The sequence below is a fragment of the Lygodium microphyllum genome, chromosome 9, assembly GCF_053477565.2.
Source record: "Lygodium microphyllum isolate KBCC chromosome 9, Lygodium_microphyllum_v1.1.10, whole genome shotgun sequence".
NCBI lineage: Eukaryota > Viridiplantae > Streptophyta > Polypodiopsida > Schizaeales > Lygodiaceae > Lygodium > Lygodium microphyllum.
Genome location: NC_141143.1, coordinates 143,241,009 through 143,263,756, shown reverse-complemented (window position 1 = coordinate 143,263,756; position 22,748 = coordinate 143,241,009). Strand labels below are relative to the sequence as shown.

The window sequence follows — 22,748 nt, the reverse complement described above, 5'->3', positions numbered from 1 at the left end:
CTCCTCTCTCTTGCACTCCAGTAGCTCCATGATCCTAGATGCTAGCACAAGCATCCTCAAGCCTCCTCCATCTCCAAGCTCCATCCTCCATAGCCGTGCGTGCAAGAGAAGAGAAGAAGAGGAGAGGAGATGGTGAAGAGCTTCACCCTCTTGATCCCTCACCCACACACACTCACTCCCTCACACTACCTCTCTCAAGAGCACACACAAGCAAGAAGGAAAGAAGAGAAGAAGAAGAAGAGGACTCCTTTTGCCACACACCAAAGAATGGGCTTCTCATTCATTTTTCAACTTTATATACAAAATCCTAAATCCCTTCCAGGCGGTCATCCTCTTTTCCTCTTTTACATGGCCGGCCGTAGCCTAGGCCCTCTTTCCCATTTCCCACCATTCTAATTTACCCTATTCCCACTAATGCATACACTTTGCACAGGAGCGAGCCTGGCACTCTTTTACACAGATTTGGGGACGCTCCCATATTTTAATGATACGCCTTTTCCTCTTTTATTGCCGGGGCCCAACACCTAAACCTCTCGAGGGTCGTGTCCGAATATTTGAATTTTTCAAGGATTGGTTGCTAGTCAAGACGCCTTTTTTGCTATTGCGCATTTTTTTGCTCTTTTTCCTTCTTCCCAGTTTCCGCTCCTCTGTGCTGCGGTAACGTTGTCGGAAACACGGTAACAGCACTCATGGGTACTACACAGCAACTACAGATCCTCAAGTTAGGTATGTTGAATGGCTTACCATGAATTGATTATAGCCACAATCAACATCCTTTAAGACCATAGTTCATGAATGATAGGTACAAGTGTTCAACAATGTATTCCATCAAGTTGTTTTGTTACAAGAGTCCTAAGATTAGCCTCAACATCCTTTAAGACCATAGTTCATGAATGATAGGCACAAGTGTTCAACAATGTATTTCATCGAGTTGTTTTGTTACAAGAGTCCTAGGCTTAGCCTTACTTTCTAAGCATCGATTATGACTTGGGAGATCAAGACACTTATAGAGTTTATAGTCCTTAGACTTGGTTCATCTACAAGAATGATTCTATCAAGTACCATAACATTGATGTTGAAATTCAACTTTGTGGTGTTAAGATCTAAGATGCAAACATAAATGATTCTATTGGAAATGAAAAAAATATAAAATTGCCCTTCCCCTCAATGAAGTTGGGCATGTGTAGTCCTTGGTCTTCATAATCTCCCATCTATTTGTCTCAACCATCAAATGATACATTGATGTATGAATCCGCCCAACAGCTATATATAGCCCATGTGGCAACTAATTATCCTATAGCTTAGTGGTGTGATGAAACCATCCTTAAAAGTCTTGAAGAGAAAGACTAGTCTCACTATGTCTACTCGAAGCCCTCTCATAGTAACATGTTAAATATGAAGAGAATGGCATGGTCCCCCAACTTGGGAGAAACCATTAAGGCAATGCTCACAATTGCAAGTTGATAAGTTGAAGAGCAAATTATTTTGTAATGCTTGTGAATAGGGGGATGAGTCACCAAAAAGTGTAAGACGGCAAAGCATTCCATCAAAACCAAGTCTTCGCAACCAATCAAAGTACAAGTAAAAACATAAAGACATGATCAAGGAGGGAGTGAGACCATGCAACCGCAACCCAAGAGACATATTGGATTGTTTCTTAAGTTGTTTTGCACACGCATGTGCACACACACACACACAATGTATGTCATTTACACAAGGAGTATGAAGTACTCCCTAAAAATGGACAGCTAAAACCACTCCTTAAAAAAGTCCCATGGTGAACTTTGCAAAGTAAATGCCAGATAACACATCAGTTTGCATGACTGCATAACTTAGACAAGTCCATGAAGCATCTACATGGAATAAGTCTTCTGTAATTTTTCTACTCGTTCCTACAAGTAGACTGGTAGCTTTATCAACTGGACCATGTGCATGCGAAGGCCCCACCTAACATCAGAACATTAATAAAATTTCCCCCCACTTACATTCTCCCATGAAGTGATCTGGAATAGGCAACCAAAATAGATCACCTTCAACACTTAAATGTACTTTACAACTTGCAAAGGTCTTGCAACCCAGATTTGCATGTTGCAATAGAATGCCTTGATCTAAGTGAGCCCCCTCTCCTTCAAATATGATCTGAGACTCTCCTCTTCAAATATTACAGTGGAATGTGCAACTATCCAATATAATTGAGGCCCCACTCAATGATTACAGCGGAAAGTGCAATTATCCGATGTAAGCAAGTCCCACCTCAATTCAGTGAAATGAAATCATCCAGGTTATGAATACAATTTGTAAGATGCTAGACCAGCAGGTTCAAGGACCACATGCTGCATAAAAGAGCAAACAGGGGATCAGAGAACAACTAAGTGAAGACCAATACTACCCAAAAAAGAACATGGAATTATGGAGTTAACAGGAATAAGAAAGGAAACAATTCAAGAAGCACGACACTTTTACTTCACTTGAGTATCCTTTCATGATATCCGTCTAAAATGACTTTGAATGCCTGAAGTGAATGACATATACACACTTAAATTACAGGAGTCTCTCCTGTTAGAACTTGTATAGTAAAAATGCAAATAAATGTTGGCAAAGGGTCCGAATAATGTAGTGTCAAAAATCTAATGTGAAATTGCCAGAATTTTAAAGATGGGCATATCATTTACTGCATTAAAAAGTGAACATGCAATATAGACCGGTAGCCAGTAGATTGATTAGAAGGCAATGTACTTACATTTAGAACTTCCTTGATTAAGCAAGGCCACTAAGTAAGACTAAGGGCGCACCCTACACAACAGACTTTAATGAGCTGCAAAAACTGCATTGACTGTCATGTTTTGCTCTAAATGCGCTCTCCCCTCATGCCCCTCATCCTGGCCTTCCCTCTTTCCATCCAGTCTCCTCAACTGCCATCCCCTCCCTCTCTTTCCAAACTGGTGGAACCTGCACTCTCATCTACCAACCCTGCTGTCTCTTCTTATTTTCTTTCTTCCTCTTCCCATTTTATTTCTTCCTGCAACATTGCCCTCGGTCCACCTTTGTTCTGCCACTCTTCCTGTTTCCCCCTGTTTCCCCCCTCCTTCCACTATATGCCCACCCAAAAAAAGGGAAAAGGCTTACTATTTGAAGATACTTTTTCCTGGTAAGAAGGAAAAAACCTTTTAAAAAGCACCCGACTGCAAGTGACCATTTCACAAGAAATAAATGCACCAGAAGACCTCATGTTTTGTCTCAACTTTTTAATTCTCCCTTTTTTCGTGGCTTGTTAAATGCTCTATGGAGACCTTGTAGATCGAAAGCAGTGTGCCAGATTGCCTGTGAATTAGTCTGTTCCTCTATTTGAAGAGGACCCAACGCCTCTTCAAAAGAGGAAGGTACATCCTTTGCAACTTCCAAGCACATCCCTAAGGTAAGTTAAGGTAACCAGGTTTCTCTAGTAGTTGACCTCACACATACAGACAACTCTAACTACTACCTAATCCTCCAGGTTTAGCGAGCATCATCCTGTTGTATACAAGGACGTCAGTAAGTTATCGATGAACATGAGTCATACCCTGTTCTAGAAGCTTTCTTCCACCATTCGTGTGGAAGCATTGAGAGGGGAGGGAATATGACTGTACACTAGACAGACCCTGTGCTAGGAATGCCTTTCTTCCATTTCTCTGTATGAGTGTTGACAGGAGGGAGGTGCTACCCCATTGTTATGGTTGTACAGTAGCCAGACTGTGCTAGAAATTCCTTTCTTCCAAATTTTCTGCATGAATGTTGACAAAAAGTTCCCCTAAAGACATGCATCTAATCGTTGGAACATGGACCACAAATAGCCTAGATGCACACTATTTTTTACCTTGATTTGAGTTCGATTATAAGTGTATGTCGTATGGATCAGCTGGTCAGATGCTTGAATCACAGCTGGATAAGAGAACTCGCTGTACTCCTCATCTTCTAAAGTCAAAACTTCATACCAGCTGTCCCCATCATCCTCTGAGATTGAGACTTTCAGTGTAGCCCGTGACCCTGTGTTATGGACAAGTACCAATCGGCCATCATTAAGCTTAACACCATCAATACCTGTTCCATCCAAACACAGACTGTCAATCACTTGAAATATGCATGACAGCATTGAACATCAGCATGTACAATTATTAACCAAATCTCATCATGAAGAGACAGCATCATGCAAGTTAAGGTAGTGCAGGGTCTTCAACAAGATTGCAGTGCACAGTTCTCCCCTGGTTAGGCAACTTGGACAACTATATTGACATGGATAAATGACAAATCAAGGGAACATTACAAACATTCCCCTACCTTTGGAAAATTTCCCAATATAACCCTCAAACTTTCATAAATTACCAAAATAACCCCTCATATTTGGTTGAAACTCCCAATACACACGTGCAAATTGGATACATTTCCAAAAATGATCCTAAGATTTTCAAAAATTCTGATTATATCTCTCATTGTTCTACAAAAATTATCTAATACATCATATTGTGCAAGTTCTAATAAGGGTTGTGTGTTTCATAAATATATGATGATAGAATGAAAATTTCTCAGTGCATAAACAAGATATGATATTAATGATTTATGGAGGCAAATATCAATATACTTCAGCTCATTCAATGATGACTGTTGTCTAAGCACTCAACGGTAGGTCCTTAATATAGAGAAAAGAGAGTAAGTAAATTTCAGAGCAGTTTGAAAGAATATTTTGCAGATATAACTTTTGAAAGTTGTGGTGTACTCGGGAACTTCCACAAACTATGGGGCATTTTGGTAACTTCCCATAAATCGAAGTTTAGGTTTGGGTACGTCTAGTCTGTGTGTCACAAAATGAGTGCTATTAAGAAATACAGTAAGCTGATTTCTACACACTCAGTTCATGTTAACAGATCCACAAGCAACATTCCAAGCATTTTACATTCCACACAGTCAACTGTGGAGCTCTTGCACCTTCATGCTGGCACAAAGGAAGCTTTTCCACTATTGGGTCTTTTGGATATAATGCACATTCGCAGTTGTACAAGAGATCCATTTACTGAGCTGGACCTGGGCCTTGCTGAAATTCAATATTTGTCAACAGCAACCCACTGTTTGACTTTAGAATTGCCCAGAAATAACGAAATGCATGGTAGGAATGCAAGCAGTCTAAGTTCTAACAGCTGCCCCTAGAGTGATTGTCACCATAGCCTTTGCAGTCTCCCAGAAATATACAAGATGGATCCTAGAAATGTGTAATACAGTCTTAAAAGTGATTTATATAGCAGTCCAGTGACAAAAAAGCTTCTCTGGTTCCTATACATGCTCAATATTAAGCTGGCCCCTCATTCTGAGCCCATTAAGCACAAGTATGCATAACCATTTGTTGAACTCATTTGTCTACCAGTCAAGCCTAGTATTATCTGGCCTTAAGATGATTTCTTGCTTTTCGATAATCAATATTAAAAAAGCCACTCGATAATGATCTAGCCAACAGGTTGAAAGAACAGGAATGCCTTATTGTGATTCATTTTGGATGGATCTGATGATTGAAAATTACCACAATGAATGCATGATCACAAAACGTGGATTTTTCTGAAATCAAACCAATCAAGACATCCACAATGACTTTTACCTTATTATATTTGGTAGAATCTGCAAGAAGGTAACCACTCACCAATATGATATAAACCCCTAACATTTATCGGGGTAAGAACCAAGTGGCTTTTACCAACTCAAAATTCCACTTCTTGTATGCCTCAATTTTCTGCAGCCAGTGAGCTTACTAACCCTGTTTGCTAGCTCAAGATTCATGCAATTATTTTGAGGCAGGGAGAGAATAAGAGAAGCAGAGCAGAGTCTTGAATAAGCTAAGCTTTTACAGCTGGAACTGTTAGAGCCTTTCACTGAGGATACTTAAATAACTTACCACTATTGGGGCTTTCAAGTGTTGTGGGCATAGCATAGCTCCATGTGAGGCCAAGATCTGCTGAATCTGAGAAACAAACTCTCCCGATATCATCAGAAGGCCTCAACAAAACTCGAATGCTCCCTTTTCTTGTCATGAAAGGAACAGGCTGAATAACACCCATTAGCACATCACGAATATATATGGGACCATGTTTAGACCAAGTAGCACCAGCATCATGAGTAATCTGGGCAGACACAAAAATGAAGTTCACTGCTCCCAAATTTACAAGTGGCCCAAAACTTTCAGTAAAAATTAGAAGCTTGGTTGGTTTGTTACCTCCATCCACGCACCCCAGGACAGGTAACTCTCTGCTGAAGAACCACAAAGAAGTCTTCCATCTTCCAGCAGCAAGGGCTGATAATACATCAGCAAATGCTTGAGAGATATGAAAATCACTTATTAAAATTTGAAACTATCAGTACACACTTTCTAAGATCTGCAATCTATGCAGTTTAACTGGGTGAGCAGAACATTGAAACATCTATTAGACTCTCAAATTCTGTAATTTAATACAACCACTCATTTATACAATGATACCACTTTTGTCGTAATTTTTTTAGTTGACAATCTCATTTTGATGGCTCCATCACGAAGACTTTAAGCTTTTCATGCATATCATCTTCTCTTTCATCAAATCTAGATTTTGTTGCCGAATTGGCACTTTAGATCTTAGTACCCTTAAAAAACATAGTTCCCCCTTCTATGTCAAGAAATTCAAACACACCGTCCTACCTATTCAAACATTCCCACCAAAATGTGACAATTAGACAGCTTAAACCAGTATAGAGCTTGGGTTGTTGGAGTTACAACACCCTTTTGAAGTCATAATTTCCCACTCGTATGCATTGGGTTAGTGCATTTATAATACCCTTTGAAGCTGCAATTTCCCACTTATATTGTAGGTGCAATGTTGTGCTTTTCTAGAATCCCAAACAAATTTACACCCCAACCAGGCAGGATGAATAAACAAATGCTAGGAAAGGACAGGCTCAGAACAGTAGATTGGACAGTTGAACCAGGTTAGAACAGAATTAGAAGCATTGCAAAAAGTAACAGAAACAAATAGCTGGGTTCTCAGAACCAGAGAGAATTTTAGCATAAAAATTACTCACATCAACAGAGTGCTTAAGCAGATCCAGTGCACTAACTTCAGCCTAGGAAAGGCTTCCCATATTTTTGACTATTCAAGATTATGTGGATGACATCCGCTGCTTTCTTTTGTGTTTTTGACAAATTTGTAGACAGACCCATACCCCAGGCCAATAAGAGTTGGATCACATTCCTTGGCCACCCTCATCCTCACTCCATCGCACAGAGGACCAAGGGCTCTCGTGTTTAATTCCTTAGTTTTACCACAACATTGAAGCTTTTCCAGGAAAAAGCTAGAAATAGATTCAAAATTTGTTTTCCTTAGTAGATTGACTCCATATTGTAGGGTGCATCCTAGTTGGAGATGTCCCTCCAAACTGCATGTACAGCTTTCACCAGGGGCCACTTTGCTAACTAGTTATATCAACTTCGCAATAGCAACATGAAACAGCAGGAACAAGGCTAGGAGCAGGCCCCAATGGAATGCTGTTATCAAATGGACCGGAACATGGAACATGTTCCTAGTTATAGGAACAGTCCTGTGAATGTTCCTGACAGGCATTCCCTCTTAGGAATGTTCCTGTCTTGTTCCCATTGTGGGGAACGGACTAGCAGGGAATACACATGACCGACTAAACATCAGCCTTTCATTGCTACCCTTCTATTTGTCACAAATTGTCTCACTTCTGTATTGTTCCTATTTCACATTCATTCCACCTTGGTTTCACCATCATTGACAGCAGTCTCTGTCTCCCTCACTCATCCCACAAAACAGTGGATCATTACCTACATCAAATCCACTATGGCCTCTTTGTTTTATTAATACCCTAGCCCCTCCCTCCCTCTCCTTCTTTTGGTCCCTTTGATGTTTTCCATTCCTTGTTTCCACTCTCCATTCCCCCTGTTCCATGTTGTTAAGAACTCAACTCACTAATACAACATGTTAGGAGCTGTGCATAACAGAAAACAACTAGGTTCTATTAATCACACCTTGTAAAACCACAATAATTGAATATGGCACTACCCCTTCTAAGGTGAACTAAAGAGAGGACAAATTTTGTTACATAAGATCTCCAAGATTGCTCTAGCTTTTTCCTCTAAGAGTCCGCCTATGACTTTATGAGGGTTACATGACATATGCTAGCTCCAAATTCAATCACCCCAATCTTCATACAGAAGACACCTCAGCTTGCCACTCATATAATCGTGCATGTAAATGGATGCAATCACTAAGGATTTCCCCTTCAAGATCTTACCCTTGTTAGTGCATTCTCCAAGACTGTTTGTCTTGTCATCAATATCTACAGACTCTACTTTATCCATCAAAGCATCCACGACCTATGCAACATTTAGCCTACAAATTTATTTCCGTCTTTCCTTGTTTTCAAGATTATGTTGTGATTCTAGAATTTAAGGTACCTTACATGAAAGATTTGGCTAGTTGACACTAAGCTATGGATCCAAAGTAAGGTTGAAGATGGACTGTAAAAATTGAAGAACAGATTTCCATATCGTGGTTCATCATTGTTCTAGAAATTATGAAGTCTCCAACAGGGACAAGAAGACTAGATGAGGCCCTTCTCAACCTATTTGGAAGATGAAACAGCCATAATAGCAGAACCAAATATCTAGCAATGAGGTGTGGTCTATGAGACTAGACCAACACTTACAATAAGTGTATCTCTCATCTTAAGAGGTAAAAGATAGGCCTATGAAACTAGATGTTAGGCAATATTCTACACAAGAATATGTCTATGGTATAAATGTAAATAGTACTACCAAAACAAAAGAAGAAAAGAGAATGTTCATTGCCTCAGTGAAGTATCTCCCTCCGGTGGAAATATAGCTCTATGTGGCTGAGATGCCTCGGCATTTGTCTCTTGTGGCGCTCAATGATAGCTTTAATCTATCTATGACAAGGATGCCACAGTCTCCACCTAGGCAGGCATGGTTGTCTTGCTTGAATGAGTGCTACTACTCTGTCCAAGGAGATACCCCTAAAGATGGAGCTTCTCTACGATGTATCCTTGGTATCGGACTATCTCCAGTGGTGGCCAATCCTGTGCTCAACTCTGTGGTAGTGAAAAGTCAGTGATAGCCCTCTTGCTAGGTGGATCTCTGGCTGTGGGGGCCTCCTATCTCATAGAATAGCTGGTTTGTGCCTCTAGAGCTCCAAAAGAAAGAATCCCAAACACCTTTAGTCCTCAAACTGCATCATTTGTCGTGTAGGACCAAAACCCTTTGGGAACAAACAGTGGTATCTGTCTCAAATATCGTAGTGTATTGTATAGTGACAAATGTAATGCTCCTCTATCTCTGGCGCTCTCACACAAAGTTGGCATTTACACTGCATACCTTCCCATCTAACTATCTCAATCCTTAGATGATGTGTTGAAGTACGAATCTGCCCAATAGTTGTACGTAACCCATGCAGCAATGGATATGCTTCTTCTTCTTTTGAGAAGAAGCCTTAGCTCGTGGATAGTGGGAACTCTTTCCACATGACTTACCGCCAGGATTGGCTTGAAGACAAAAGATCTAGAGAGGAATCTGTCACCATTGATGACAACTCTTTTGTTCTCGTGGAGTGGGGACCATTTCCCCATTACTCGATCGGCATACTTCTTTGGCCAAATTCCTCTATGTACTAGATTCATATTTTAACCTCTTGTTTGTCCATGATCTTACACAGCTACGTATCTGAGTTACCTTCACCCAAGATGCAGTCACAGTGGAGAATGCATCTACAGGCACTGCTCTTTGGACAAGTACACAGGAGGGTGGACTTTACACACTCACAGCCCTTGCTGGTATACGAGCTGACTGTCAAAGAAGCTTGTCTTCGTGGGCTACAGCACGACCACGAAGGGCTATTAACTCTATGACCCGAAGACTCAAAAGATCGAGGTGAGTAGGGCTGTGAGCTTCAATAAGGCTGTGGCCTTCAATATCCAATTGATGGTTATTCTGATATAGGTGGTTCTTCATCATCAATTGTCCCTCCCCCCAAATCACTCCCTCCCCTTCCTTTCAAGTTACCCCTTGGCACCCCTTCTTCGTATGTGCCTCCTCTCTCTCCCTCCCTTCTCTCCTTCCACCCTTGTCAGCTCCTCCATCTACTACCTTGTCATCGAGTATTTCTACTCCTTCCTTGCCTCCTCAGGTTTCCTCCGGGGGATTGAGCTGTCAAAGGGGGAACCTTCTTCATTAGATGAGGAGGATTTAGCTTCCCTTAGTGAGGAGTCCCTTCCACAAACAGGTGCTTTACCAATACCAGAAGCCCCTCACTCTCCTTCGTAGTAGGCTGAGTCTATCACCATTCATCGATGGTATTAAAGGCTCATGTAGGATTTCGAGATTACTCAATTCTCTGAGATGCCTCTGGGTCCATGCAGATCAACTAGGATTCAAGCCTAGCATAACAGTTCACTTTGAGTGAACTATGCCCTTATGTCACATATTCTTCAGGACCATGGGCCTACTATAGTTGATGAGGCTCTTGCAAAAGAGGTTTGACGCATTGCAATGCAACCCAAGCTCAATTCTATTGGATGGAACCTCACTTGGGAGTTGGTTCCTCGTCCACAAAAACAGGTGATCTATAAGACCAAGTATCTTGCAGATGGGACCTTGGACAAGCATAAGGCACAACTTGTTGCCAAGGGATTCTCTCAACATGTAGATTTGGATTATTTTGAGCCTTTTGCACCGACAGCTTGGATGCCACTATTCGAGCTATCTTGGCTTTAGTCGCTCGTCACCATTGGCTGGTTTATCAGATAGATGTGAAGTCAGCCTTTCTAAATGGTGTCTTGGAGAACAAGATCTAGACTTTTTCCCACTGACAACTCGGATGTTCACTATTTGAGCTATCTTGACTTCAACTGCTCATCACCATTGGCCAGTTTATCAAATGGACGTGAAGTCAACCTTTTTGAATGGCGTCTTGAAAGAGGAGATCTATGTTTCACAACCTCCTAGTTTTCTTGCACAGAAAAAGGAGGACCACGTTTACAAGTTGTGGAAGGCTCTCTATGGCCTAAAGCAAGCTTCTCGAGCTTGGTATCAGAGGAGTGATTGCTTCTTACAGAGTGGCTTCCATTTTTCCAATCATGACCCCAACCTTTATTATAAGGTTGAGGGTGACCAGTGTGTGTTGTTCATTCTATATGTTGGTGACCTTATTATCACAAGGAGTGACTCACAGGAGGTTGATTGGACTCGTGAATGTTGCGACAGAAGTTCAACATGCTAGATCTTGGGATCCTACACTTTTTCCTTGGTTTGGAGATTTATCAAACAACACAAGGCATCTTTATTTCCCAGCACAAGTACATCTCCAAGTTACTTTCAATGTTTGGTATGGATAAGTGTCGCCTCTTTCTTACTCCTTGTACCCTGAGTTCAAGTTATTGGCAACACGTGATCCCCTTCTAGTTCATCCACACCCAGCCAAGCACCTCTTTTGTGGTAGCTTTGCTATCTTTTTTTATGAAGACTTTTACACAAGTTCACTAGAGAGCTGCTTTGCACATTCCACGCTATCTAGAGGGGACTCGACCCTTTAGAATCATGTATGGAGAAAAGCCCACTCTTTCCAAATGGAGTGAATCTGATTGGGTAGATGATGTGGATTGTAGATAGTCAACTACAGGTTTTGCTCTCTCTCTTGGTTTGAGAGCTATCTCATGGAGTAGTAAGAAGCAGCCTTCTATGGCACTTTCTTCTACAAAGGTAGAGTATCATGCCCTTTGTTCAACTGCTTTGGAGGCAATGTGGCTTCGTCAGATATTAAAAGAGATTGATTTTCCCTAGATAGGACCTGCTCAACTACACATGGACTACCTGAGTGCCCTAGCTCTAGCTAATAACCCTTTGTTTCATGCCTGCACAAAGCACATTGAGATTCAATATCATTATGTTTTGAGAGCAAATCATGGATTCCAAGTTATCAATAGTTTACTATCCCACGGTAAACAACCAAATGATCTCTTCACAAAGTCTTTGCCTAAGTCTTCCATGCTTCATCACATGAGATTGTCAGTCTATCATCTCCTAGTTATGAGCTCTTGTTAGAGTCTATCAGAGACATGGGAGCTCTGGCATTTTAGTATGCATTTCTTCCATTTTTGGCACTTTTCCTATGTTTGACAATCGATATTCACCCCCTGCTAGTATTTACATGTCCCTAGATTTGCCTAGGATGCCACATCATTGTTTTCTAGATTTTTATGTGCAATCAAACTACATATATTGCAATCATAGACTATTTTTAGCAGGTCGACTAGATTTAGAGCCCATTTTGGCAACTTGGCCAAATTTGGAGACTTTCAATGATTTATATAGCTAACTCTTCTCACTTGGCACACACATCTTTTATCACAAGGATAAGATATTTTATTGCTTTGCTTAGCATTTAATTATAAGTTAATTAAATGTGCTAATGTGACTTGCACATGTGAGGTGTAAGTCAATTATTTCACAGTGTGAAACCTAGGACCTTGAGATATCAATTGGTGCCAAAGGCGAAAGTTGAAATAAGTTATGTCTCACAAGTACTAGGTATTACCTAGTGTCGGATTTCGGTCTAGACTAATTTATTGGCCACTAATGTCACTGGTGATATATTAGTAACTAGGTATTAATTAATTAATTAATTAATGTCAATCTAAGGGTTGATAACTACTCAAGGATACTTAAAAGACAAATTGGCCTAGCCAATTTAATTATTAGTTAGTGTAATTAATATTTTGAGCATTAGAATAATTATTAAATTAATTTTTAAAATTAATATTCTAAAAATTAATTTAATAAGCTGGATAATGTTGAAAATAGGTTTAGAAGGCTGCCACTTGCCAGAAATGCCCATGCAAACTCAAAAAACGTTTTGGTGGATTAGATATCAGCCATTTAGTTAGTTTATGCTTGGGAGAGAGAGAGAGGGGGGGGCCGGGGAGGGGGACGCAGTTGCTCATTCATTTTTTGATCAGAGAATAACAATTTGCTGTAGAAGATAGCCATCTGGGGGCTTCAGCAAGCAGGGGACAGCAGGGAAACACCTTCTAGGGGCTGGCAACAACATTGTTGATTAGGTGACCAGCATTTTGGAGATGCTTGGCAGTAGGTGATTGCATTAAATGCAGGGACAGATTTTAGGAATTTCTTGTGAAGAAAATCAAATTTCTCTCCTCTTGTCTTTCTCTCACCTTCTCCAGTAATTTCTCAAAAGATCTAGCACTTTTCAGCCATTCTCAGTAGATCTTAGCCAGTTTTGATAAAAGCAAGAGGATTTCTGTTGTAAACCCTAAATTTCTGCAGAAATTAGGATTTGACAGCCACCTTTGGACCCATGCCAACAGGAGAAGGCATCGTACACTAAAATCAGCACCTAAAATTCGTGAAATTGACAAGGATTTCAAATGCCAGCCCATCCATTGTAAATTGGGGCAACATTTGGCCAGTTGTTGGTTCCATTCGTGCAAGTCCTAGGTGAAAATTAATGGGGCAATTGGCCCAAATTGCTTGTTGATTGTATGTATAGCAAGGGGCTTTTGAATCAGCAAAGGAGATTGTGGAATCTCAATTTATATTATATACACTGTCCATTAGCAATCAAAGTTAAAGAAATACTGAAAGAGGTGCCATTTTTGGGGCCAAGCAGGTGTCTATTGTCCAAGATTATTAAGGTAATGTGTACATTTCAGTTTATGCTTAGTTATTAATTGTTGTAATTAAGTGCTTGATCAAGTTTTACCACCCTATCCAAAGAGGAAGGCTGGTTTCATCTTCTGCACGTTGCTCTTTGGACTCCAGCATTGTTGTAATTAAGTGCTTAGTTATTAATTGTTATAATTAAGTGCTTGATCAGGTTTTACCACCCTATCCAAAAAGGAAGGTTGGTTTCATCTTTTGCACGTTGCTCTTTCGACTCTAGCATTCTCCTCCATCTCTGGTACTGTTGCTGCCATCATCATTCTCAGCCTAATCCCTTAACCTCCCTAGGTTATAGTATAAATAGGGATCATGGACTACAAGCCCTTCACTCTTACCGACACTTGTTGTGAGGCTCCTTCAAGGTAAGTCCTCTTCCACTTCTTGTCGTGTTCTAGTTTTATCTTGTATCGAGCCGTCTCTTGTATAATCAAGCCACGCTCTTGTGAGCATTCTCTTGTAAGCGAGTTATCTTGCAATCAAGTTCTAGTTCAATTTCTCTTTTAAGTTCTTCTCTTGTAAGTTGTGAGAGCAATCTCCTCACTCTTGAAGAGCACTTGTTGTGCCCATAACACTTTGGTAAAACTCTCCTACCATGATCTTGCCTAGTCGTGATGGAGTCCGTAATGGAACATATTGTTGCTTCCTTACAAAGCATCCAGCAACAAATCCAAGAGCTTCAAGAAAGTAATGCAAGGCTACAAGCAAAGCAACCACAAGCTGTGGGCTTACTTGTGCAAGACCTACAAAAATAACTTCAAGAAATTCAAGAGATAAGCCTACATCTACCAAAAGCCCATCAGCTATTAGCAATCTTCATGATCAACGTAAGAAAGAACCAAAGGTCAACCTTCCAAAGAAATTTAATGGCACAAGGTCAAAATTAAAAGGTTTTCTCCAATAAGTACGATTGTGTCTATACATATGCAACCAGATCATTATCCAAATGATGCTTCTCGGATCAATCTTGTAGGAATTCTTCTCTCAAGTACAGCTCTCTCTTGGTTTGTCCCCTTGCTTGAGAAGGAATCCCCATTGCTATATAATTTTGAGACTCATACAAGAGTTCTCTGCCATTTGGAGAAGTAGACAAAGAAAGAGAAAATAAAACAAAGATTAGAAATCTATGTCAAAGGTTGAGACCCGCCTCGATACATGCATCAGAATTTTGGTAACTCTCATGTGATTTAACATGGCATGAGAATTATTTTGTCAGTCAATTCCATTGGGGATTGAAAGATGATGTTGAAGATATCTTGCTTATTATGCCAAAGATGCATACACGTAGCAAATTTCTCCTCTCAAGCAATTGAATGTGGCAACCACCTGTTTGAGAGAAAACAATGAAGACGTCGAGGAGCTACCTTGAATGCAAGCAGGACAAAGACTTTTGAAGATCCAACTAGCCAAGAAGACCAAGTATCTAAGGTAGAGCCTATGCAAATTAATATGATGTGGTTTAAGCCAATGATAGCCCAAGAAAAACAAAGGCAGCGCATTAATGGATTCTACATGTATTGCAACCAGTGTCGGGACACATAGCTAAATATTGTCCTAACAATGGAAGGATGAGAATTCATAGTGCCACTACTCCATTATTGTCAGGAAACATCGACATTCAACCTCAATAGAGACCGTACGACTGGACAAAGCTTCAAGACACCCAAAAGAATGTCTCTTTTTATCTGCAGATCCAAGGTTTAGCCTTTTGTTACCGATAAAGATTCACAAGGAGGGAAGACAAATAGACGAACAAGCTTTGTTAGACTCTGGAGCCATGTCATACTTTATGGACGAGAAATTTGTAAAGCAACAAGGTAAACAAATTCTAAGGAAAGCAAAGCCCATATGTGCAAAAGCAATTGATGGTCAACCTCTTACTTCCGGAGATATCAGTTATGAGACTCAACCCATAAAAGTTACCCTAGAGAGTCTTGTATCAGATATAGCCTTCAACATCATCCATTTCTCAAATAGTCCTGTTCTTATTGGGCTACCTTAGTCAGGAATACATAACCCCAACATTAGTTGGAGGTCTAGAAAGGTTGAACCAAGGCCAATGCAAAATAATAAAATGAAAAATTCTCAACCAATATACATTGGGACAAAGGTGCTCATCCATCAAGCAAAGAAAAATCCATCATTATTTATTCATACAATTCCAATGGAGAAGCCGAAGGACGAAAGCCAATACACATTCCCAGCCCAATATGCAGAGTTCAAAAATATGTTTGGAAAAAAGAATGCGGATATGCTACCGGAACACTGACCTTATGATTGTGCAATAGATTTATAAGGAGCTCAACCTCCTTTCGGCCCCATCTATAAGCTATCCCAATATAAATTAGCAGAGCTCAAGAAATATATTGATGAGAATCTTGCCAGGGATTTATACGTCATTCAAAATCTCTAGCGGGTACTCCAATTGTTAGAATTTGCCAATCCTATGGGCAATGCTCAATGTTTTAGCCTTTAATTCTTTTTTAGTTTTTAGTGTAAAGACAACTAAAGTTATAAGTTGTGTCACCACTCTTAGAGTTAGAGTTAGTTAACTCTAGGTGAGTTAGCTAGGTCTATCTTGGATCTATCTTGTACCTTTCATTCTTATTATTTTAGTTTAGCAAGTACACTCTACTCTTCTGCTTCAACACACTCTTATTGTCTCTCTTTTCTCTCCTCCATAGCTAGTTGTCATTTCCAACATTTGGTATAAGAGCAAGGTTCTACGCACAGATTAAATTCAGCCCCCGTCAGTCGGTGCCGCCCTGCCTAAGGTCCTCTTTCTGTCAGCTAGCTCTCTGCCCGAGGAAGAGAAGAACGAGCTGCTACTGTTTTCAACCCCATGCATAGCCCTATGCGCAATCATGTACACAAGCCCGCACACAACCCAAGGAGCTACTATTTTGGAGGAGCTACTGCTGTTTTCAGCCTTGCCCCTTATTTTCTCACCTCTACCCGTCATTTTCTCAACCTTGCCTGCGATTTTCTGCAAATCCTAAAAAGTGTAGAAACCCTCGTTTTCAGATTTGGGGTCTTTTCAAGGTTTCTACAATTTCCCATCCATTTTGGCCATCTCTTTCCGAATCTCAGCTCCTACCGCCCAAAATTTGGGATTTTTGTCAAATTTCGCTCCTGAAGATCAAATTGACAACCAATTCGAAGAAATTTCACAATTTCTTAGACACCCCCATCAAAAATTTTGGGGTTTTGCCCAATTTGCAGTCCCAGGTGTGAATCTTCATTACAAACGTTGACATTGTATAATTTCATCAACATTTGTGCAAAAAACTCGGGGCTTTTTGTCCTACAAGCTCCAACACACATCACGAGGCATATTCCAGCTGCTATTCGTTGTTGGCACACACCCCAAGGTAACATTACTACAAAAATTCAAGCTGCAAGGTACAAATTTCTTCAATTTCTTTGAAATTTCAGGAAGAAATTTGGGATTTTTTATCAATACGCATTTTAAGGCAGCAAACAAGTGGTACCGCAACATTTAATTGCTGTTACAGTCAGATTGAGCAGAAATTTTTGGGAAAAATCAATAAATTTTGGTAAGAATCGGCATTAAGTTACTGTAATTTATACTTTTGAGGGCATGCATTATGAGGCGTGTGTGGACCGCAATGCATTGCTATTATTTCTTGGCTGAGTGCTGATTTGGGTCAAATTGGGCATACTTTGGTATTTGTGAGACAATTTGGTACTTATTGCATAATCTCAAGGGGATTTTTGGTACTCTAAGGAATACAGTCTATACTTCAACAGAGAAGCATTTGGCTGCAGATTTTTGTCCATTACTGATAACATAGCACATCAAGGGACTAATGAGCAACATCCTTGGTGTCCTCACTTAGGACAAACTTAATGGATCAAACTACTTGTTGTGGAGTTTTATTCTCCGGAAGCTACAAGGACTTGTGGGACTATGTTACAAGTGATTTGCAACGACCAAGAGGTCTTGCACCTCAAACACCTCAGCGTAATGCTAGAGGACAGGCTGTTAATGCTACTGCCCCTCCTCCCGAGGATTAGAGAAGATAGGACTTAAAAGATGCACAGGCACTTTCTTTGATTGCCTTGTCAAAGAAAAGATCAATCATTCCACACATCCGGTCTTGTAAGATCTCAAAATCAGCATGGGATACTTGAGCGTATGTTTGCAGCATGTAGCAAGGCCAGAATATCCCATCTCCATAGAGAGTTAGCCAATGTGAACATGGATGAGGGTGATAGCATGACAAATCAACTTGCTCACATGGTGGGGGCAGCAACCTGTTACGTATATGGAGTTGAAAGGCCTCTTGTTGTAAGAGAAACTGACTCCAAAGCATGTTGCAATGCATTCAAGAGATGTGGCTATGCTTTCCAAGTTTAAAGGCAAAGGAAAAGTCAAGCAAAATGCAAAAAAATCAGCAAAAGGGTGATTTGCAAAAAAATCAGCAAAAGGGTGATGTTGGACAGCCATCAAATAAGGATATCCAAGACATAGAAAAGTCTAAGAAGAAGGGGAAATGTCATTATTGCAAGAAGCCAAGTCACTACATTGACAAATGCCATAAGAGATTAGCCGAAGAGAAGAAAAAGGACTCCGGTTTGGTTGTCCAAGAGACATCAGCCAACAAATGTACTAATGGCGCTACTTCAGTCAACTTTGTAGAGGAGGGCTGTGCATTTCTAACTTGCAATTATGATTCTTCAATGGTTGATTCAGTATTTAATGCTGCTGAAACACAGCAAACATGGTATTTTGATAGTGGAGCTTCAAAGCACATCTTCTTTTTTTTTTTGGCAAATAAAGTGTAGCTAATTATATTGCTTCAAAAAAAAACTAAATACGAGGAAGTGCTCATGCTCAATAGACTAGCTAGAGCTGATGCACAGTCACAAATGTATCAAATGTACAAGTCTCTCAGGGCGGTCTAAGGGGGATGGGGGCAAGAAGCCATGGCGAGGGGGGGGGGGGGGGGGGTATATCTGGGCCATCGTGAATATCCATCTCAAGGACGGCCTTCAATCACTGCTAAGCCTCGCTCTACAATCCTGGAGACCCTCTTGCAATAGGACCAACATGAGGGGATGTACCAAGCCATCGCTAGGAGGACCTGGTTAACCACCAAGGCTCGACCTGCTAGGGAAAGGCGAGCAGTACTCTAGTATGTCAACTTCCTCCGAATAGAGTCAAGGACTGGAAGAAACTGCTGGGCGGGAGTGATGTCGAGTCCCACCTAGAACCCTAAGTAACAGACGATCTACCCTCTGCACACCCATCTAAATCCCAGGTGGACACCCCACTCCGTGCTAGAGTCCGGGCCTGTAAGGAATCCAACGGACTTTCGCCAGTTGATTTTTGCTCCTGCTGCAGTACAGAACACCTCAAGAGCAAGTCTCACTCTCTCTAACATCAACTCATCGTCCTCTATGTAGAGTGTTGTATCATCTGCATACTCTGAATCTAACAACTTCGTCTTCTCTCTCATTAGAAATCGAAGGCCGCGTAACCCGCTCACACATGACCTGAGGAAGTCAGACATCGCCTCTGCAAAGAGTAAGAACAACTATGGGGCCAAGGGGCAGCCCTATCGGACCAATCTCTCTAGCCGAAACTCCACCCCTTGCCTACCACCTATGAGAACCCTGCTGGTAGCCGATCTGTAAAGTGCGGAGACCCCGCGGATCCATGCCTGGGGGAAGCCCAACCTCAACATGGTGCCCTCTAAGAAGTCCCAGTCCACCCTATCATAGGCTTTCTTGAAGTCCAAGAGTAGTACGGCCAGTCCCTGCCCACTGTGCCAAGCCCACTCTGTCGCCTCAAAGAAGGTGAATATATTGTCTAGGATGCTCCTATCCTAAACAAAGTCTTTGCGTGTCATGAATGATGTCTAGAAGCACACGGCGGAGTCGCCTATCAATCATCTTTGCCAGTGCCTCATAGGCCACTGACAATAAGGTGATCAATCTCCATTGGGATAGCTCCAACCAGTCTCCCCCTTTGGGGAGGAGACTGATGAGGCCTGCCGAAAGACTCCCTGGCATCTGTTCTGAAGTGAAAATTTCCTGGAAGGCCAGCAGTAAGGGGTCCTTCACCACCTCCCAATAGGTAGTGAAAAACACCTTAGAGAGGCCATCCTCTCCCAGGCATTTCTACCCGTCGTGTGTGGAAAGCCTCCTCTAGTTCCTTCTCTGTGAAGGGGGCTAGGAGGGAACGTCCCATCTCCTCTATGACAAGGGACGGGATGTGATCCCAGACCTGTTGTCTACATAATTGTCCTCTAGCTGAGACTGTATCCTACTGGAAAAGGCATCTGTAGAAGTCGGTGGCAATCTCCATCACCTCGTCTAGGCTGGAACTAGTCCTCCCATACTGATCTCGAAGTCTAGATTTGCTCGATCTGTCTCTTCATCTCCTCCCTCCTATAGATCGAGTCAGGGATCCGACAGGGTCGTGTGTCTAGGGCCGATGTTGGGGGATCAAAGTGTAAGGAGAACGGGCAGTGATTGAACAACGTGGTGCCCACCAACTGCCCTACCTGGCCTCCACAAGAGCATCCCCACTCTCCCACATAGAACCTGTCTAACCGCTCCAGTAAGACTCCACCTAGCCGCCTGTATCCTCTCTCTCTCTCTCTCTCTCTCTCTCTCTCTCTCTCTCTCTCTCTCTCTCTCTCTCTCTCTCTCTCTCTCTCTCTCTCTCTCTCTCTCTCTCTCTCTCTCTCTCTCTCTCTCTCTGTGTACATTTCTTGATCCTATACTCTCTCTTTTTCACTGATTGCACTAACGTTCTACAATCAATATTGTATTACAGCTAGACTCCTTGTCACAAGACTGTGACAACTATTACCTTTTTGTTGATTTCTTTATTACATATTTTATTTGGTTTTTCTTTTTGGAAGGATCCCTCTTGAAATCTAAACGCCTGAGTTGCATGGCCAGTATGTGAAACACACAGGAATGTCTAGTGAGTCAAGACTGGACAGTTAAGGTCCAGTACAAGTTTGAAAGAGACTGATGGCACTGTAGATTTACAAACCTGGAAGAGACTTGTGAAAGTGTATATGAACAAGTGTGTTGAAGAACTAGCCTGGAAGAGACTTGTGAAAGTGTATATGGACAAGTGTGTTGAAGAACTAGCCTGGAAGAGACTAGTTCAAAGTGAAGATAGACAAATCTGTAAGAGATTAGTCCATGTGGAGTCATCACTGGAAATTCACTTTCAGTTGAGCTACATTACAGATTTGGATATAGCCTTAGTCTGCAAAGATGGTCAGAAGACTAGTGGGGATTCAATGGAAGCAACTCCTAAAATTTAGGGAGTTACTATTTTTGGACCCCAGAATCTGTTCGCGTCATTATCTTCGTTTTTCTACGAGGATTAATCCTCTGGTCTGTGCCGAGGTCAAATTTTGAACCGAGGATGGAGAATTTTAGACCGAAAGGTTTAAACAGGAAAATTGTTACATGTATGCCATGTGTCACAATTTGGGCATAAATTCCCAAAAGAGAGAAAGAGGGCAGCACAAAAACGAGTTTCAATGCATGGGGGGCTCATTTTTGTAAAAGGGAGATGGATTGCTGCAGATGGGGAGCTCTTGAGAGCTGGTCTACCTTGTCTATGATGCACAGAGGCTTGAGCTCGCTTCCTACTCTCTCTCTCTCTCCCTGACAGTATGGTTATGCTACAGAATCAAGGGCCTTTCTTCTGATTCAGGTACAGCTGTGTGGAATATGCTGTTTTTGCATGAGGCAAGAACCTCCTTTCTCCAGGAACAGGAGCAGTTGTATGCTGTCCCAGCAGGGACAGGTGAGGGTGGTAATCCCACCAAGCAAGTGCCTGAAACAGCACTAAACCAGAACTGATTCTGGACTGTTCAGAGGGTATTTCAGAGCCCAATTGATGTCAGAATCAAGGGGCACTTGGCACAAATGATGCAGGACAGTGCAAGGAACAGTATGAACTGAAAACAGGTTTCAGAACAGGTCTGAACCAGTAATTACAGTGGGCTGAATGGTGCAGGGAACAGTATGAACTGAAAACAGGTTTCAGAACAGGTCTGAACCAGTAGTTACAGCAGGCTGAAATGATCAATTCTGCACTCCAACCAGAAGATTCAGACTTGGGCAGAGTTTCCCCTCCTGGTCAGCTTGATTTGGGTCAGTAATTGTACTGTTATGCTGCCAAATTTCACCCAGAATAGGTGAAAGACAGCCCATTGTACTTTCCCTCTTTTTTTAAAAATAAAGAAATACCGCAAGGGGCGCCTAACTTAGGGGCCAACAAGGTGTATGTGTTGCAACAGGAGCATTCTAGCTTCCTGTATGTCTTCTTGATTCTGTGTCTTTAAGTTCAGGTAAAGTGGGCGACTGTTAAATTGGGTGAAAGCATTTATTTATTTTGGTTGTACACTACCGCCCTTTCCAGTGAACATGCCGGTTTCACTCCTCCCTTGTGCATTATAGATCTACAATATCCTTTCAACATCTAAGTATGATGAACTCATCAATTAGGTTCTCTTTCGCCTTTTTTTAAGCAAGCGCCCAGAGCTCGTGTGTGTGTGTGTGTGTGTGTGTGTTTGGGGGGGGGGGGGGGGGGCACTGCTGAGAGTAAAGGCTGGAGGCTGACCTGAGGAGGAGATGTGGAAGACCAAGAGATCGTGGAGAACCACAAGGTGGTGTGGTTGTGCGTGTGGAGTTGGAGGCACCATCATAACAGCAGGGCTGGCCAAGGACTGAAGGTGGAGGGAGTGTGATTATCACAAGGATGAGGGTGAGACTGAAAGGCTGCTGCAACTGCTTGCGTCAAAGGCCCATCATCCATTGCGGAGTGTTTGTGGAGACAAACTAGCTGAGAGCTTCTATGTTCCCACTACTCTAGGCGTGATTGCAAAGGATTGTGATGTTGATGCTACTGATTTGTTAGCCCTAGGGTTGAGGGTGTGATTTACTTGCATGAGGATTATGAGTACAAAGGAGCTATTATCTCTAATGATAA

At 41.6% G+C, this 22,748-nt stretch overlaps 1 protein-coding gene across 3 annotated transcripts in view; it reads right to left on the bottom strand.

The window, feature by feature from the left end:
- Window positions 1-321: 321 nt before the first annotated feature.
- Window positions 322-22,748, bottom strand: part of LOC148031668 (uncharacterized) — a 44,398-nt gene continuing 21,971 nt past the window's right edge. The window contains exons 6-9 of one of the 3 annotated variants that reach the window (XM_087685246.1): window positions 6,233-6,310; window positions 5,915-6,140; window positions 3,854-4,077; window positions 322-707 (exon numbers count right to left, since the gene is read on the bottom strand). In XM_087685246.1, the coding sequence (XP_087541372.1) occupies window positions 582-707; window positions 3,854-4,077; window positions 5,915-6,140; window positions 6,233-6,310 (654 nt within the window). In that variant the 3' untranslated portion in view covers window positions 322-581. Of the gene's footprint in view, window positions 708-1,508; window positions 2,334-3,124; window positions 3,761-3,853; window positions 4,078-5,914; window positions 6,141-6,232; window positions 6,311-22,748 lie in introns of those variants that run through there. The other 2 variants (XM_087685248.1, XM_087685247.1) reach the window with 2 other exon arrangements.